Source organism: Pleurodeles waltl, chromosome 11, assembly GCF_031143425.1.
Source record: "Pleurodeles waltl isolate 20211129_DDA chromosome 11, aPleWal1.hap1.20221129, whole genome shotgun sequence".
NCBI classification, from domain to species: Eukaryota; Metazoa; Chordata; class Amphibia; order Caudata; family Salamandridae; genus Pleurodeles; species Pleurodeles waltl.
In genome coordinates this window covers 902,840,457-902,856,096 of record NC_090450.1, presented here as the reverse complement: position 1 = coordinate 902,856,096, position 15,640 = coordinate 902,840,457, and the positions used below count along the sequence as shown (strand labels likewise).

The window sequence follows — 15,640 nt, the reverse complement described above, 5'->3', positions numbered from 1 at the left end:
AAAGCCAGAAGAATAAGGACAAGAGCAAGAAAAGCATATGGGCTCAGCTCATAAATAAGAGACATGACTGTTGAACTAGGAGATGTACAATGTATAATGAAAGCATATGGTTAGCCAGCGAAGTTGAAGATAAGGTGAGATGTATGACTGCTATGGAAGACAGAATAAAAGATAAACACAAGAATTATGAGTACTCAGAAGCAGAAAATTAAAATACTTGTCAATGCCAACATAAATAAAGTAAATGCAATTAGGAAGGGATATCAATAGTGTTTGTAGCAATAGTTTCCAGAGAAGAAAAAGGAAGGATATGATCTGATGTTCTAGTGGTTATATAGATGAGACTGGGAGAATGTTGCCAAAGGAGCTTACATTTAGAAAGCTAGGGTGAAAATCCCTACTGAAAGCCAAATTTCCAAGCAGAAAAGTCAGTTATGGTAGTGTTAAAAGTACAGGAGGAGCAAAAGAAAAGCAGGGGAAAGAAGATTTTAGGATTTAGCTTGAGAGAGTGAGAGGTCACCCTGGCCTCAATAGAAGCACTTTGCAACATAGGCCTTAAAAAAAAAAAAAGGAGAATGAGAAAAAATGTGAAGATAAGTTTGTAGTCATAAAACTGGGACTTCAGCTCAAATGAAGACATGATGGAAGATAACTAATAGAGAGGAGGGGAAAAGGGGAAAGAGCTCAAAACAAAATCACACATCCCTTACATAAATCTTTGACCTTGTGAAACCATACACAGTCTTTTTAGTGGGGATTTGTTAAATATGTCAAACTTTTTTTAAATGGACTAATTTGTATGGGTAAACTATTGGGGGACTTATAAGCTACCATATCAGTAACGCCACTGTGATAATAAAGAAAGCTGTTACTTAGATTCCATTACCACAAACCATTAGTGCTCTTTTTTCATTGTGTGTTATCCTTGCTGTTATCTCTGGGGGAAACCCCTCATCCCCCAGCTCCACCACGGCTCTCGTTTCTCTAATGGACATGACTGAGAACCAATTCTCATCACTCCTTTTCCCGCTTTCCCCTTCAGATGGTATGTTTTTTTTTTTTTTTTTTTTTTTTTTTTTTTTTTAAGATTGTTTCTTGGATTTATTGGTGCTCCTTTAAAGCCATTCTGCATTCTAGAAAAATATTTAACATAAGCAGCCTATAATAAATGAGAGACTGTCCTCTCCTTATAAACTCCTTGATTAATTGTTTTTGAATTCAGGCATGTTTTGGCATCAGAATGTGATGACATTTCTTTCTTGTTACATCATATTTTAAGTGACAGGTGATGTCATGGGTGCCACCTCATGTATGTATCTCAGTAGGTTACCCTTCTTTGTGACCTCACCCATAGGAAGAGAAGTTATGTTACCTAGGAGCAACAGGTTAAAATGCAGGCATAACAGTGGGCATGCAGCACCGGTCTCCGTCTACCTGTTTGCAAACCTGACTACTCTTATCCCATTTCTCGCCTGAGCAGCAATCTCCCACCTATGCACTTGCCTCCTGTTGCCCACTTTGGGCCCTTTCTTTCACTCTGCAGCTAACCAAAAATAGCCTGCACAGCTGGTCAGCTCAAAAGTGAATTTGCTTCCACCCAATTGTACTTCTTAAACTTCAATCCATTGCAGAGACTGGATGGCTCGCAAGCAGCGAGCTGCCGCATTTGGAACATGAATGATGTGTGCCTTCAACAAAAATAGAATTCCTCTAGATACACATGAAGGTATTCATCCTTCCCATTCGGATTTGGGTCTTTGAAGCAGGACATATGAGAAATTCACATCTCCTGACACATTACAGTAAATATTTAAATGCTTTTGTGGTGATTATTTTAAACTGGTTGTCTGTTGATGTTGCTCAAACCTTTGTGCTGTTCTTCAGTTTTCAAGTTTGAGTTGTCTGTACAGATTGTTGAAATATCTGTGGGAGTAGGGAAAGATATTACACTAAAATCAACATCAAGGCATATGACATCATCTAACATCTAGCTTATTATAGTATTTAATCTCTGAGGCTCAAATGTTTGATTTTACAAAGTGTTTACTACTTACTACACTGCTAGGATAGGACAGCAGCTATTTAAAATAGAATTACGGAGAGGAGTTTCATGCAAATCCTTCTCTTAGCAGGTACTCTCAGTAAATTGGAAATGATTATGGCTTTTCCGCTTAAATTTTAATTGGACACATTTTTTTCTTAGATCAGATCCTTCAGACTGAAATTAGTCATCTGTAGTCATATTTTTCTCTTTGTTGGAACAATCCTACTTCTATAACTGTATCATGACCTCTTTAAAATACCAGAGTGGTGAATGTCTTGCAAAAGGCTCCAGATTTCTTGGTGAGTCACATCTTACTTCTGGAATTCTCCTTCAGAGGCCTTGCCTTGCTGTCCTAACTTAGGGCCAGATGTAGCAAGCAGTTTTGCCCATTCTGTGTCTATGGGAAAATGTGTTTGTACATATGGCCCTTAGTGCCTGCTGTCATTATACATTAAATCTGCACTTGACATGCCTTACGTACATCATAACGGGAAAAACTGCCCCCTTCCTCCTTAAACCTAAAGTAAAGGCTTACTACACACAGTGACATTAATTTCCATGCTCAGGAATTGTAATCAAGTTATTATGCTGTGTCCGGGGCTAACCAAAAACCCAGAGTGATGGTGGGGGACTGTAGGCAAAGGTAAATATTGGGTTTGGGTTTCCGTGTTTTCACTTATCAGCATGGCTCTATTCGAAAACGTTCTGAGACACTGAACTCTGTTCAGGTATTCTAAAATGTTAATTACCTCTTTGTAGTAGTCTTCCAGATTGCCCTACCCACTTATGATGTTGTTAACACTTAAGTTTAATTATTAACTTGTATGTTATTTTATCCTCTCGTTTAACTTAATTTTCTTATTTGTTATTGCAGGCAGAGGATTTACAGAAAAGGTAGATCGGCTAAAACTTGCAGAAGTTGTTAAACAGGTTATTGAAGAGCAGACAAACTCTCCAGATTCACAATAGCTCAAGCTTCTATTTTTTTATTATTTGGGGGTCATTCTAAAATTGTAAAGTAGTTTTATGTAAATTAATAAATATTTCATTAAATCAGGACACTGCTTGAAAAGGGTATATAGCTGTAGATGATCATTTGTACTGTAATATTTTTCAGCACTCCGTTATAGAATTCAGTTCTTGCATACTGCTAAGTCATACAACTTTGGCAAAGTGCATATTTAACATCGAAAGCATCTAATTTAGGATCTGTGAAGTAAAATGCAAATCCATGCTCTTCATTCCATCAGTACATCCCTTCAGCCTGCAATAAGTTTCCGGCTTGTGGAAGACTGCTTCAGTCCTTTGTTTTCCACTTTGCTTTCAAATACTTGAAAACTTTCTCTGGAATGTAATTTTATTGGTACAGTGGTACCCATTTCCTCAAGAATTAGCAGCGATAGAAGAGCCACTTGCTGCTATTTTCACCAGCTGCTCCAGAGGTGCCAATACAGTTCAAATGGAAATATGTACACTACAGACTGTGATGTTAAAATCATGTTTTGTATTGCATTTTTAGTTTCATTCAAATCATTTATTTCCAGTATGAGTTTACTTTGCAATGTTCCATTTACTATAGTTTGCCTTAGATTTTGTTGGTTGGCATTGGAATCTAGCTTTATTTGATAGCATAGCTTTCTGAGTGAGCCATCCACTTTTGTGAATTGTAAATCTAACATTAGAAGCACCGATGAACAGAATCTCCTAATTTCAGTTTTGCCTTTGATTAGTGTCAGAATCTTATATTTTTAAATTATTTGTATTTATTTTATTATTAGATATTTTAGTTGGAGACTTTTGGTGCCTATGCAGGCACTGGTAAGTGAACCATGAATGCTGCAAACTTAAGTGCCAATGTAGGATTTTTAGGAACAGGTACTCTTCAACGCTTTGTTACTAAATGGCTTAGTGTAGCTTGTTATGTTTTGGTTTGTGTATAGAACCAACACTGGAAAGCTCACTGCAGGAACATTTAAGGCCAAAGTGCTCTTAACATTTCTGTAACGTTTTTTTTACATTTCGAAACGGAAAACCGGGCTGTTCTTTGTGTTTAATGGCTTGAAATTGTTGACGTTTACCTAGCACCTGTGATAATGTACTTTAAGTACTGTATATTTTTCTTTGTTTTCCATCTGAATAGAAGAAACCTTTCATGTGTCTTTTACCAATTAATGTATGTTAGTATTGGCAAGTGATACCATTGTTCAAGTTCTGAATTGTTAACCTGACCAGCCTCTTCCTGAGTACTAGGTATTTGCCTGGTTACTCATTCTTTGCTTTCCTTCCTATCTTGATTTAGACTTTGCCACAGTTTTGAATTGTAAGCTTCCACTTTAATTGGTTGTTCAACTTTCTGAAACATGCATACTACTAGCATGCCACATCTTTGGGTGTGGTTGGGAATCTAAACATCTAATAGTAAGAACAAATGTATTCGATTACACCAGTATATGAGATGGAAGTCTGCAGAACATATTTTAACCGTAAAATTGTCTGGTGAACAGTAAAGTGAAACTTGAATTGAGATGTGAATCTCTAGACCCAAATAATTGCTTTTGTATTAGCGCCAACATTGCCTATCACTGTTTAATTCAACTTATGAAATATTTACATTTTATGTCTCTCCCTTAAAGTATATGCCTCTTCTTTGAGAGTTTTTTTCATGTTTGTCAGATGGTATATTTATCACATGTAATTTTGCATTATAGGAATATTATTTTAAAAAGAGCCCTTTAATATAGAAACACTCTTATTTCCTTTTGTACAATGTTTCTGACATAAGATATTTTCTGCACAGTGTTTCAATACATGTTTAATTTTAAAAATGATGCCCCAGCCTGTGTACAAGCAATCTAGGGTTGTTCACATTTTCTGAACATTTTTAATTGTGCTTGTCTTATATTTTGCATAAGTACATAATTTGCCTTGCCTTCGGTTTCTGATTTCCCTTCAGTAACTTTCCTTTTGTGTGCAAAAAAAAAGAAAAAAAAGTATGGTATCCAAATGACACTTAAGAATGTTTGATACTGACATCATACATAATGCCATGGCAAGTATTGTTAATTTGTTAATATATACTCAGTAATGAACTTACTTACACACACTCCACTGAAAGATTAATTTACATGAAAATTGAAAGACTGTTGGCAAGATTTATTTTTTCTTTTTTTAAAGAAGTCCAGCCACCTATGTTCAGAACTTCAGATACAAAAACCTTCATATTGTAAGCATGATGTCCCAATGACTCCATTTTTTAATGGTATCTTTTCATGGCCAATTTGAGTAAATCAATGTAATTATGCATTTGATTGCATTTACTTTATCATGTCATAAACCGTCTGGTCAGATTGAAAGTCTTTTTCGGGCATACCTATTATTTATAGTGTTAAATGGATTTATTTAATTATTTACTTCAGTGCACCTTTTTCCAATGATCTTTTCTCTAGGCTTGCACAGTATTACACCATATTGCTCTGACTATTGTTACCAACCATGCTTTTAGCTCTTCTGCTATCATCAATGAGTAGCAGTAAAAAAAAAAAAGTCTTACTGTAAATGCTAATGCCTGGTAAGATGAATCAGGAATGCTTTGAAGTCATATCAGGAAATGTCAGTCATTTAGTTCACACCCATTATGTTTTTTTATGCAACCTCGGAGTACATGAAAACTAAAACTTAATATTTTAAACTTATGTTCAAATCATTTACATGTTTTTTCATTATCACACTTAATGACATTTAGCACCTCCCATAGTCAGAGATTGGTTGGTTGAAGAACGGAATGCTACTTGAAAAATTGTTAGTACCAGAATCACTCTGTTAGCTGAGCAACAAACTAACTGTTAAATTTACATTTGTAGCATGCCGAAGTCGAAGGATTCCTTCCGTTTTCATAGAAATAGGATTTCCTTGGCATGAAATTAGTTTTGTAAGTGTTAACACTCCATAATGCTTTTTCTATAGGTAAAGATATCAATGGCTGTTCTCTGCAAACGGGTTATGGGTATGAGTTTTTGGCTTGGCACAACCTGCCACTGTTGTTTTATTCTTGATTTAAACATTCTAAAACATTTTCACACTAAGTTGTCAATGGGTTTATTTGTGACTGACTGCACACGTCTCAGTATTGTTTATCCGCAATGAAATAGTTGCCTTTGTTTGTGTTAGAAACGTTCATTGTACTGTTCACTTTTTTTAACTGAAAACGCGACTTGGAAAAATATTTAGGATAATTTTACTTCGACTGGAGGTCAAATGATTGTGATTATGTGTATATTCCTTATGTTTAATTTAACAACATACACTTTGTATGAAACTTAAATTATTGACATATCCCTATTTAATACAGCCTGATTATATTAAATGTCTGTAATTTAATGCAACAACTATGTTTGATCACTCTGAAATTATAGTTGTTGCCCATAGCCAGCCATCAGGTTGTGCTTTGCAAAATACCTTTCTACTTAATCTTGCTTTTCCACGCGCTTCTTCATTGAACTTTTAGTTATTAAATAATAATTTACATCTTTTGCTTCCTTTTTGTATACGTTTCATCAACTTGCTTTTTGACTCAGTAATTACCCAATTATTCTTGTCACCGCTAAGCATGTTTTCAGGAGGTCCACAAAATATAGCCTTCATGTCAATCTGTGATCGCTTTGCATGTAGTGAAAAGGACCCAGTGATGAAATCAGCAAAATGAAGCGTTGGTGAACAACTAAAAAAGCAGCGCATTTTACATTAAAATGTTTAAAAAAAAAAAAAAACAGGTACTAGTAAAAAGACTTGCTTCTACCTTTCATACATTTTTACTTATTATTGATGGAAAATCATTTGACCTTCTGAAAAGGTTGTACTTGTGATTTATTTTTTTATTAAAACATATTTTCCTGCTGGCAACTAAGAAAGCAAACAAGAAAAGCAACCAAAAAGCCTTGTTTATTTGTGTAGTCATTTTCAGTATGTAGACCTGTAGATGACAACCGGTTTCCAAATGTTTATTTTATTAACATTTATATGCCATGTTCTGTGTATTAAGAAACTTATTTTTGTCATCTTTTTTGAAGTTATGTAATTTTTTTGTTTATTTTTTGAGCAGTATTATATTGTAAATATGCATCAATGTACATAAACTGATTTTATTAAAATTCTTTTTTGTCACGTTTGTTTACCTAAGGTTTGTTACCTGAAAAACAGTCTTATGCTGAAGAAGTTTGTCTGAACACTTGTCACCTTTGCATAATTTTAACCATTGTTGAACCATAATGTTCAACAGTACCATGTTTGCACAGAAAGAATTATGTGGCCACATACATCAGTAGAAAGGGGCGTATAGTGATTTATAATTTTGTGTAACTTGCGTGAAAGAAAATTAACATTTTCAAGAGTGTGTGTCATAGAGGAACGGATATGGGACATGTTAGTGGGATTTGAAAGTTGATTGCCAGCAAGGGCAAGGCAGGGATGGTATGAGGAGCCGAGAAGAAGGTGGATTGACTAGCGTGATGCAGACTTTGACATTCAGCTGAGCGAACGGGAAAGGAATACATTTACAATAAGCATATACTTTTTAGGGGTGAGTGTAAAGTGCTCCGTCGCTCTTCTAATCTCTCTTTAGGCGGATTTTAACCACGCTCATATTAAGTCAGTCACTTTCTTTAGTTCATGGGCTTGCCTTTTAAAATCCGCTTGTTTTCATTTGTGAAAGGCATGCACCTGTAAACAACTGGAAACATACAAGGCTCCATGTTTTCCATATGGTTTCTGGACTACTTTTGCTCTTTATTTCACAGCGCAATCGCGCTGTTTTACACAGTGCAATCATGCTAGTTTTTTTTTTCTTTTTATTGTGGCAAGAAATGTCCGTTTAGAAGTTTACAATGCTAATAGCTCTAACTCGACGTAATGTGAGACCTGTTGCATTGCAAATACTTGTTTATATGATTACCAAAGGTAAAAGTGGTCTTGTAGTTACGCCTTGTAAAAAGTATGAAAAGAATTGTTATAAAACAAAAATAAAACACTGAAATTCACCAGTTAAGTGAGCTTACTGTCATTTGCACCCTGCCATGTACTGTTTATGACCTCATATATTACATCACTCATGATGTATTAAATAGCATCATTGATGATGTCATGGATCAATGAGATCACCTTTGGCTGTGCATGGCATGGCATTGGGGCAGATCTTGGCATACTGGAACATGATGTATTCTTGAACTTATTTCCAGGAAAACCTAAGTGAAATTTTAGAATCTACTTGAGATGTGTACTGCTTGTATTATGTGAAATATGACAGTAGTCTTGATTGTGAAAGTTAATTGTGCTGGGATTTTCACATACCTCTCACTTTTTTAGGATGTTGTCCTGGTATGCATGTTATATTGCAGTAGCAATTATTTCTGGAACAGTGCAGTGTTTGTGACTCCAGGCCTTGCCCCACTCTCTCAAACACCTTTGCTATCTTAGAATGGTCTGGCATCTACTTGTTATGTCAGTGCAATATTATAAAGCATGTTTTACTTTCACCCATAAGATCTGCTGTCAGTGTAAAAGGAACAAGCAAGTAGATTATATTACACTGTCAACAGCTTAGTCAATTTGGCCAAACAGCATGATTTGGAGATGTTTTGTGCACTGAAATGACAGGATATCATTCTGATTTTAGTGTGCGCAAGAAAAGAAATTGCTCTACTGCCAGTTTTGACTTTGTGAAGACTCTGGATTGTGAGCAAAATGTGACTAGTGGAATGTGGTCATGTATTTATGAACAGTTCCATAAATGGAGCTGTGCGCAGAGCAGGGGTTTGGAATTCCTAGAGCCTGACGCCCAGGATATAGTGTTTTAGGTCAAGGACAAGTTTTCATATTTATTTTGTCCTTGGGACAAGTAGCCCACATCACCTACAGCAAAAAGCCTTTGGCTGCTAGTTTACAGTTTGACATTATGGAGCAGGGAAGGGAACTGTCTGAAGTTGAGGTAATATTTGTGTCCATATGTTAATACTGTTTGAACTTTTAGTTATGGTTCATTAATGCAAAGCCTTTATTATTAGGGTGAGCGCTCTAGAAAAATGTAAGCTCAGATTGCACTACTGGACAGTGGTTCAAGTCAAAAGAATGTGCTCTCACGTTTGCAAAACATAATAATATGAGGCTACATATAATGCTCCCAGAATGCTCTCTGATTAGATTCAAATATGTGCAGAAGCTTGAAAGCAAGATTGATGATTATTCTTTCAGAACAAAATGTTCTAAAAAAAAATGCAACTGGGAAAACACGTTTTGCTAAATCACTGTGAAAGTTTAGTTACCATTTTTTAGAAGCATCGTTTAGTAAAATGTGTTGATGCATGCTAGTATTTCCCAAAACTATTCATAATGGAAAATCAGTGTAACCAGTTTCAACAACATTATGGGAAACATTGGCAAAGTCAATAGGTCTGACATTGGTGGTCAGTCTTTTGCTTTTGCCAATGTGTCTCTTGTTTTGACATGGTTTTTGTAAAACTGTATTGTTGTCGGAGGTACCAGGCCCTCACCATTATTACAAATATTGGCAAAAAGCAACATTATTTTTTAGTCTCAAAAAGCACATATTGCCACAGTAGTTTCTGCCACTGAGCAAAAACTGCTGCCTCCCTAAGTCCCGCGTATTGATGACCGCATATGCAGCTATCCCTCCGTGGTACCTATTACAAGTTTCCTGCTGGGCCTCCGCTGGAAACACACCACAACATTGACGCCAGCTCGTAATCAAGCCGGCGGCAATGTTGCAGTGCATTAGGTGCAGCAGCACCCGTCACGCTTTTCACTTCCCATTAATTTGGGCAGTGAAAAGTGTGACAGAGCTGTCGATGAAGGCCCCTGCCCTGCCCATGCCAAGTGCATGGGCAGTGCAGAGGCCCCTTGGGGCCGCTGGCACCCCCTTTCCGCCAGCCTTTGCATGGTGTTGAGGCTGCCATGCAAAGGCTGGCGGAAATACTGGTCGTAATCCAGAGGACATCGCTGCTTGTAGAGCTGTGCTGGTGGATTGAGACCACCGTCATCGCCAGGCCATGGTCTGGCTGTGCCGGCAGTCGGACCGTAATATGGGGGTCGGACCGCCCCTGTAATGAGGCCCTCTGTGTGCCAGTAGGCCCCTTGTGAAAGAGCAGCATGCTATTCCTCACAGTGAAGCCAGTCGATAGATGAATAGAACAAGGTATATAATTTAAATAAAAACAAAAAGGTCTTGGTTAATGCCAGCCCTAATTAGCGGCCCAAGTCTCAAAAGTGCATCCATGGTATATGTCTTTGCATTAGTGTAGATTTACGTATTTCATGAATTCACAAGTATTTACAGAAGTAGTTTAGGAAATCGTACTCCTACAAAATATTTGTGAACTTTATTATAGCACCAGTAGATATGCATGTGTAGATTCGCTCATGTGAAAATCTGTTGAGCGGTTACAAGTTCACTTTCCCTTCAGCCACTTTTTTTTTTTTACCAACCCTGGAAGAAGTTTCACTTTAGCCCTTGTTAGTAGCAAATTTCCAGTCTTTTTCAGTATGGGAAAAGATTACATAAATGCTGGTGAAAACCCTTAAAACATGCGAGTTGGTAAGTTTGCCCAGACTCAAAAGGGCATTTCAGCCCCTGAACCGTCCTCCAGCCTCACTATGTAGATCTGCAGAACAGTGGGAAAATAAGGAAATTGCTAGTATTCAAGTCATACTATAACATCAGCCCTGGCATAACCAGGGAGGCTATTATTAGAGCTCTTATGTAATGGTGGCCGCAGCACATGGGTCTAAAGGGACATGTAGATTTTTGTTTACAGGACAAGTAGATTTACGAGCCAACCTGTCCTATGAACATGTAGATATTTTAGTGAATTCCACACCCCTGGTAGAGATTTAAGTGAAATCCTGAATTGGTAAACAGTGCTGACTTCTCAGACAGGGGTTGGCATAGCCAATAGATCTTGAAATTCAGCAGCATGTACAGCATGACTCAGTAGGAGAAAAAAAATCACACATGCACTTGCCTACAAAATGAAGTGACCACATTTTTTTTCTTTTTATTCGCCAATCCATCTGCAAATAAAAAGAAATAAAAGCAGAATTTTTTTATCCATTAATTGTTTTGGGAAACAACACGAGGGCAAGGCGGGGGGAGCTCTAAGCCCACTGATAGCAGCTAATAGGTCTTGCAGCAGACAGTGTTTTCTAGTAGCCAACTTAAAAAGAGGGGAATCACGCCCTGCAATTTACAGGAGCAGTGGCACTGAAAGCAATTAAAGTATTCAGAAATGTCCTAGGTTGCCAGAGGGAAGATCAACATAAAACAGCAGACCAAATTAGTTGTAGGGGATGGCTTTGCTAATAAAATATCCAAGTTATTCAAGGAAGGTGGCAGAATGAAAGAAATGGAAAACGGTGAGCTACTCATGCCTATCTCCATTCTGATTAGAGTGATAAACTGCAAAATCTGGCACTGTGGCTTCTACTAAAACATTGTTGGACCACTCTTTTAACCAAGTCTTTGTCTTAAACAGAGTCAAGCTTGCTAGCAGGATAGTGTTATTAAGCTTGTTGGTGTGTGCTAGAACTGACCTAACGTTTAGATGCTAACTTGAAAGGTGTCTGAGACCAGATTAGTGCAAGATTGTGAAGAAGCTCTTTCTTAACATAAAATAAATAGAATGGGAATGTTCATACAATAGAATGGGAGTATTGAGATTATTTAGGTTAAAAACGTTTCCTGTAGATGACCTTCATTGTGACGAATGGCAGACAGTTCTACACTAGAGCCAGGTGATGCTGATAATGGGGACACAGAGAATGATAAAACACTAGAAGCAAAATTGTGACATGGAGCGTGAGACACAAAAACAGTTCCACCATACTGTCACTAGGAATAATATATTTGTTTCCTACCTATGCTATGTTAGAGCACAGCGCGATAAGCCCTAATCCGTCCGTGCTTCAGGTTAACCATCCCCCTCCCACCCCCAGAAGAAGACATCCCTCATACCTGAGCAAGGAAGCCTGTTGACACCATCCCCATGTAGGCCAGGGATTCAGCAGTCTAAGCAAGCAGCTGTAGAAAAGATGTTCAACAATCCTCATACAATCATGGTCATCTGGCTGGAATCTCCCTCTAACTTGTATGGGACAGAGAAGTGTTTTATAATAAAACAATGTATGTTCTAGGAAAAATGTCCCCACGTAAGGATGTGTATGTTTCTGTGAATGTTGGAGACACAGTGTACCACTTTTGCTGGCAACCCTATCCGACTGCAGCCTTGAAGAAAGCACAAAGTGAAATGAATGCAGTACTAAGTACTAGGAACGTGATGCTTTCCTAGGTGAAGGAACAAACAGATAGAGAAAATAAAACAACACCGCAAATGTGGCTAATGCTAGAAAAATAAAAGCAATGCTGAATAAAATGTAACTGGGCTAAAGTGCACAACAGCAGGCCTAGTTTGCTAAAATGACGTGTCTACAACAGGTAAAATAGCTATACAACAAAACACAGTGGACGTAAATGAACAACTCTACTTGAAACAATATTTTTTTTTAATTAGTGTGAGAGAAGGCCTCTTTTTGCATGGCTAGCCCCTACTTTTTGCCTGATGTTGATGTGTTCTAGAAGGTAGTGTCGAAGGCCCCTGCTAACCAGGTTCCTTGGGCCAGAGCTCTTTCCCTAAATCTGTTGTGATGACTGGCACAATTTGATACACTCTTAAATATCCCTATAAGTCCCTAGTAAGCAGCCAGTGAGGTTTAGGGAAGTGACCTTCCCAGAGGAAGTTGTCACTGTAGTGGGTGTAGCCACCCAAGGGTAAGTGTCCCATTGGACACTACCAGGTTCCCCCCTAAAACGCCCACTAAATTCAGTATTTAGTGGGCTCCCCTAGACCAAGAAATCAGATTGAACAGGAAGAAAGAAGACCACACCAAAGAATCCACCAGGACGAGAACAGAGAACCTGCTGCACCAGAAGAGGCTCCACGACCCCTGCTTGCTGCACCAGAGTCCCAACAATTTCCACTGCAGAGGAGCTGACCACTGGACTGACCTCAAAAGCCCCAGAGGACTTCCAGGCTTCGCAAAAAGTCTAGCTCTCCCTCCTGAGCAGAGGCACCACTCAGGAAAATCGAGAAACTTGCAAAGGGCCAACCAACCGGTGAGGGTCACTTCACTGACCGGCTGATATCTCCGCGAATGGAAGTTGTAGCCGAACCCGACGACAAACTGATGACCGCCCGGATGTGGCCCACAACTGTGCCAAGTTTGGTGGCACTGTGCCCTCTAGTGGCTGAATTACACCAATACCCTGGGCACTGGTCAGCTGACGTCAGACAGCAGAAAAACAGCTCCCCCAGAGATGAAAAAGTATCAGGAGGAAGCCCCAGTTGAGGGTCTTCAGGAACACCCCGGACCTCTGACCAGAGTGCCCCCGTTGTCCTGTAAGCTGCCATCAACAAGACTCACCTCCAGTGGACTCTGTTGCGCACAGCATCCAAGACCTCCAAGATGCCCTGCACCTGGCCGCCCTGGGCCTTGTATCGCGGGATCTGCTGTGTGCCCCAGGTCCCCAACCACTTGCGACCTCGACAGCCCAAGGGGACTCCCAGGCACCAACTTTAAATCGGCAAACCAGCTCCTTTTCCAAATGGCCCATCCAGGTGGCCCTGTGCCTGTCCCAAGAGACTTTCCAATGCTGCTCCTGCCGGAACTGGGAGCCGCCTGAGGCTCTCCAGCTGGCACGAGGTACCCCCGACTACTGTGACCATCCTGCAAAAGAAGACTGGTAACTCAACTGAGCAATTGTTAATGCATTTTTAAAGCTGACTGTCCATTGATTCCAATGGTGCGCAATTACGCTCAGAAAGACTAACTTTGCTAAAACTTCAAAAAGTCATAACTTGAAAAGTACTTAATGTATTCTAAAGAGTTTGGTCTTAAAATGTATATAAAAGTCTGAAGTGTTTTGATAAATTGTGGTCTTGAGTTATTCATTGAGTGTGTGGTGCATGATTGGATTTGTGAGTATAGCAAATACTTAGCACATCTTCTGGGTTAGCCTAACTGCTCAAACAGCTACCTTAAAAATTGGAGCATTAGGTGGTCTCATTTTTACCTCTGGAAATCAAAGTGTGATTGCCTGAACCCTCTCCATAGCGTGCTTGGTTTTGCACACTGCATAGAGGGCCAGCCTCCAACAATAAGTCTTTATTGTGTTTTGATTAGTCAAGTGACTTCATGAGCACATTTCACCTGCATACAATGACAAAAACATATCTTATCTTTGAAGCATCATATCAATGGCGTAATAATCTAAGCGAGAGCAGTAACTGACGTTGAGTATGGTGACATAACCAACCTCCTGTTTAAACATCAGGCAAGCAATTAAGAATAGAAATCAAGTAACTCAATTCAAAACAAATAACAAAATAAGGGTATCCCAAAACAGTGTCGCTTCCATATCTGGCAGCCGCCCCAGCCAAAACTCCAGTGTGTGTGACGCTAATGTCAACAAACCCCAGTCAATAAGAGTGTGTGCTAAAAATACCTCCTCATTGACATCCTCAAACCCACTACCATGGACCCGCATACTGTTCGATCTGCAGTTGTAGGTAAGCAGCGGATGTAAGGGCGCACAGTCCTACAACGACCGGATCCATCCATTAAGTGAGTCCTGTCATCCGATTTGGCATCTACTTTCGCAATGTACACCTCCCAAGAGACCTCCACCAGGAGGCTGCTCATCCACTTGGTGTGGGAGTGCATTGCACCCACTTCCGCAGGTCAGGAAGCTGAGAGCCGACCTTGGTGCCATAGCTGATTTCCAGGACATTGCTATTTACTGTTTGAACAATATAAGAGCCAGGTCCGCAAGCCACACTCATGTATTCTCTTTCGTCCTGGACATTAGGCTCAGCTGACACAAGTATGGTTCCATACACACAGCCCTCCCGACCACCTCGGACATCACCTCTCCCAGTGCCAGCTATGCACTAGCTATAAACGTGCACTCACTCCCACACCATGTGATAACAAGCATTGGCAAAGCGAATACTTTTCGCCTACGCAAAATCTATTAGCTTGCTGAATGTGTTTTTTTAAATGTTGTATAGCAGTTGAGCTGTGCAACATGACAATGTAAAAAAAAAAAAAGAGCTATGACTTGGCTAGCTAGCATTGACTTCATTTTTTTTTTTTTTTTTTTTTTTTTACTTTAAGCCATGTTGCACAGCAGCTCAACTGCTGTGCAGCATGTAAAAAAAATGACAAAGCCAATACATTTCGTATAGGCGAAACCTATTGGCTTTCCCAAATATTACTGTCTGTTGTGCCTATAAAGAGCCAATTTCGCTTGTGTTTCATGCAGAGCAGTGATTGTTCTTTACAGCAGGGGGAGCAGTGGATCTGCATTTGAGCAACAGTTTGACTAGATCTATTGTTTCCAGATGAAACAACGTATCGACTATCCTAAAATAATAAGTTTTTTTTTTTATTAAAAGATGTTTGAACTTGTAAACAGATCAAAAAAGCAATCTAAAATTCACTGCAAGTTTCTCGTTCCACTCATCAATGATTTTT

The 15,640-nt window shown here is 39.0% G+C and overlaps 1 protein-coding gene across 6 annotated transcripts in view; it reads left to right on the top strand.

The window, feature by feature from the left end:
• MAPKAPK5 (MAPK activated protein kinase 5) overlaps positions 1-7,204 on the top strand; it is a 333,373-nt gene extending 326,169 nt beyond the window's left edge. For 5 of the 6 annotated variants that reach the window (XM_069214827.1, XM_069214826.1, XM_069214825.1 and 2 more), the window contains one exon: positions 2,919-5,016. In XM_069214827.1, the coding sequence (XP_069070928.1) occupies positions 2,919-3,013 (95 nt within the window). In that variant the 3' untranslated portion in view covers positions 3,014-5,016. Of the gene's footprint in view, positions 1-2,918 lie in introns of all 6 variants that reach the window. The other variant, XM_069214824.1, reaches the window with a different exon arrangement.
• Positions 7,205-15,640: the final 8,436 nt, after the last annotated feature.